Consider the following 3035-nt stretch of genomic DNA (forward strand, 5'->3'; position numbering starts at 1 on the left):
TTGAATAGGGATAACCCAAGTCGATTTGTAGGTGTTGTAAAGTCTTAATCGACTCGGCTCCGAGATGTAAGTTTCCCCAGGATTTGGTTTATCATGTATGTAGTTTAATAGGAAGAATTAAGTCAACTTGTAGGTGTTGTACAGTCACAAATGACTCGGCTCCGGGACCCAAATCTTCTTATGAGTTATAAGACATGAACTAACTCAATTCCAACAATAATAAATTGCTTGCATCTATATAACTCATTTATGCTATCTTACAATGATTCCCCTATGATCCCATGACATCCTAGTATCCTTTATTATTTGTTTACATCTTTATTTGCTTTATTGCATGTTTTACTTCCGCTGCTTTTATTAGTTTAGAATCATCAACCCAAACTAATTGTGACAACCCTAAGCACAACTACAATTAGATTGAACAATTTGAGTACCCCCGTCACGTGGATCAACCCCGACTTACTTGCTATGCTAGTAGTTGGGTATAAATGTGTTTGATGGCGGACAATGACCTGCATCATCAGTGTGATAGCGATACTCACCTAAAAACCTTTTTAGGACATGTTAGGGTTATGGTTGAGGTACAGATTGGTGATTATTTACCTGATGTCATTTAGTTTACTAATGAGCTAGACGTGGTACACAGGCAGATAGTGCATTATGAATAGAAGCCAGTGAAATGTCTTGAATGTAAAGGGTTGGGGCATTTGGGTATGGATTGCAAGAAACCACAGAAGCAAGCTCCAGTGAGGAAAGTTTGGGTACCAAAGAGAGCCAAGGTGCCTGCTAATAATTTTGTGTGTCCTGAAGTTTCTGAACAAGAGCTTACTAGGGTGGTCCCGCCTAATCCAATTATTTCTGATCAGGCCATTATTCCATCTGGGGTAAATGGGGGGTATTGATCCTAGTGGTCTGATAACGCCTATGCGTAAAGTTGTCAGGTCCTTTTCTCTTGCCAGAATAATCCCTAAGCTGATAAGGCACAGAGGTATTTCTTTTGGCAGTGAGAGGAGAACTTTTATGGAAGTCCTTGAGCATTCTGTCCATTATAGGAGGGTGTTAGAGGCTGATATGGGGGATGATTCTGTTGTAATTGAAAATGGGTAGTATAGGGTTTTGGAATGTTAGGGGGTTTAAATAGTGAGAATAAGCAGAAGGATGTTAGATGGTTTCTACATACTAATAATGTAGGTCTTTTTGGTTTAGCTGAAACTAGAGTAAGGAGGTTTTCTATTAATAAAGTGCATCATGGCCTTGGAGCACATTGGAGCATGACTACTAATATTAATGCTCATGAAGGGAGAATTTGGTTATTATGGGATCCTGGTAATTATGATGTGACTGTGATAAGCTGTGAAACTCAGATTATTAACTGTAGGGTAATCTTTTTGCCTACTAGATGTGTTTGGTGGATGTCTATGGTGTATGGGTTTAATAGGGTGCCATAGAGGCTTCCTCTTTGGCAGTCTTTGGAATATATGAAACACATGGTATATGGACCCTGGTTAGTTATGGGGGATTTTAATAATGTTCTTGCAATGAATGAGAGAATTGGATCTGATGTGACTGCTGCTGAAATGAAGGGGTTTCAGGATTGTGTGGATGTCTGTGGGCTTATGGATTTACCTGCCCAAGGAGCTTTTTTCACTTGGATAAATAAACAGGAACCTGGCTCTATGGTGTTTAGTAGAATAGATAGAGCAATGACTAATGATGAGTGGTTGAATATGTATCCTGACACTTCTACAGTTTTTCACCCAGAGGGATTATTTGACCATTGTCCATGTACAATCACTATGTGCCCTGTTGTGGAGAGGAAGAAAGGAAGCTTTAAATACTTTAATATATGGAGCAAGGATCCTGAGTTTGTGGATATTGTTAAGGAGGTTTGGGGGAGGCATATGTATGACATTAAGATGTTTCAAGTAGTTCAAAAACTTAAACAGCCTCTGAAACAGTTGAATGGGATTGCGTTTGCTAACATTGAGACCTCTGCTAATGTAGCTAAACTGTATATGATGTGTTAGGCCCAATTTAGCCTGGTCCGACTCTAACTTGGCCTGACCTTACTAGGCTGATTGAGGCAACCAGGGACCGGACGAATCTAACTACTGTTTGGCAGATGAAGAGTATTACATGATAAGCAGGCTACTAAGTCCTAGAAGAAAAGCCTGATGGTAAGTATAGAGTAGCCTGGCAGCGCACCTAAGCAGGCTGGATTAAGCTAAAGAGCAGTAAAACGGTTATATGAAGATTAATGCTCATGTCCTATTCTCAAGGAAGACCAAGTCTAACTATAAGACTATATCATCTCCATGAATCAAGACGTGCAAAAAGGAATTAAGCTAAAGAATAGTTAGAAGAGAACGAGTCAACCGGATTAATAGGGAGTGTGCCCTATTAATCAGGTAACAGCTCCGACAATTGAGAAGAACGTTGAGATTAAATACAACGTTAATATTTGTAGAACTATATATTGTTGGAATATGTGTCCTCCGACAATAATGCGATCACGACTGTTGATCATGATGATCACATGTTTAAATCTCATTATAAAGAATACAATTGGGAAGTAATTTTGTTACTGTCAACTGGTCAACATATATCGGTAATGATTGGTGACTAGAGTTTGACACATTCGTCGTGTGACGGTGGTGATCGTTGACCCCTAGGTCATACCTATAGGGCAACACTCTTAATTGATTATTTAATTAATCGTATAATGTTACGAGTTAATTAAATTACTTAAAAATTGACGGACGATTTTGGAAGTAAAATTTACGTATCAAATTGAAATGTGATTAAATGAGATACGGTCTGAGTAATTGAATTGTATCATTACTCGGATGAAATTATTGTTTAAAGAAACAATTGAAATTGAATGAATTATTATAAATACAATCTGTTGTGATTTATAAATGGTAAAATATTTTGGTACAAGTAATTATGAAATTACTAAGTCGATTTTTGTATGTGACGTATTTTTATTAATACGTTGATTTTTAATATGTTAAAAATACATAACAAATTTATGT

The 3035-nt window shown here is 37.5% G+C and overlaps 1 protein-coding gene across 1 annotated transcript; it reads left to right on the forward strand.

The window, feature by feature from the left end:
- Positions 1-1511: 1511 nt before the first annotated feature.
- On the forward strand, positions 1512-2027 carry LOC141641471 (uncharacterized). Its single transcript, XM_074450129.1, has one exon. It carries the CDS (start codon positions 1512-1514, stop codon positions 2025-2027), a length of 516 nt encoding a protein of 171 aa, XP_074306230.1.
- Positions 2028-3035: the final 1008 nt, after the last annotated feature.

Source organism: Silene latifolia, chromosome 2 (assembly GCF_048544455.1).
Source record: "Silene latifolia isolate original U9 population chromosome 2, ASM4854445v1, whole genome shotgun sequence".
Classification (NCBI taxonomy): domain Eukaryota; kingdom Viridiplantae; phylum Streptophyta; class Magnoliopsida; order Caryophyllales; family Caryophyllaceae; genus Silene; species Silene latifolia.

Coding starts and splice junctions, on each gene's coding strand:
- LOC141641471 (XM_074450129.1), top strand. CDS start 1,512: ATGGGGGATTTTAATAATGTTCTTGCAATGAATGAGAGAATTGGATCT.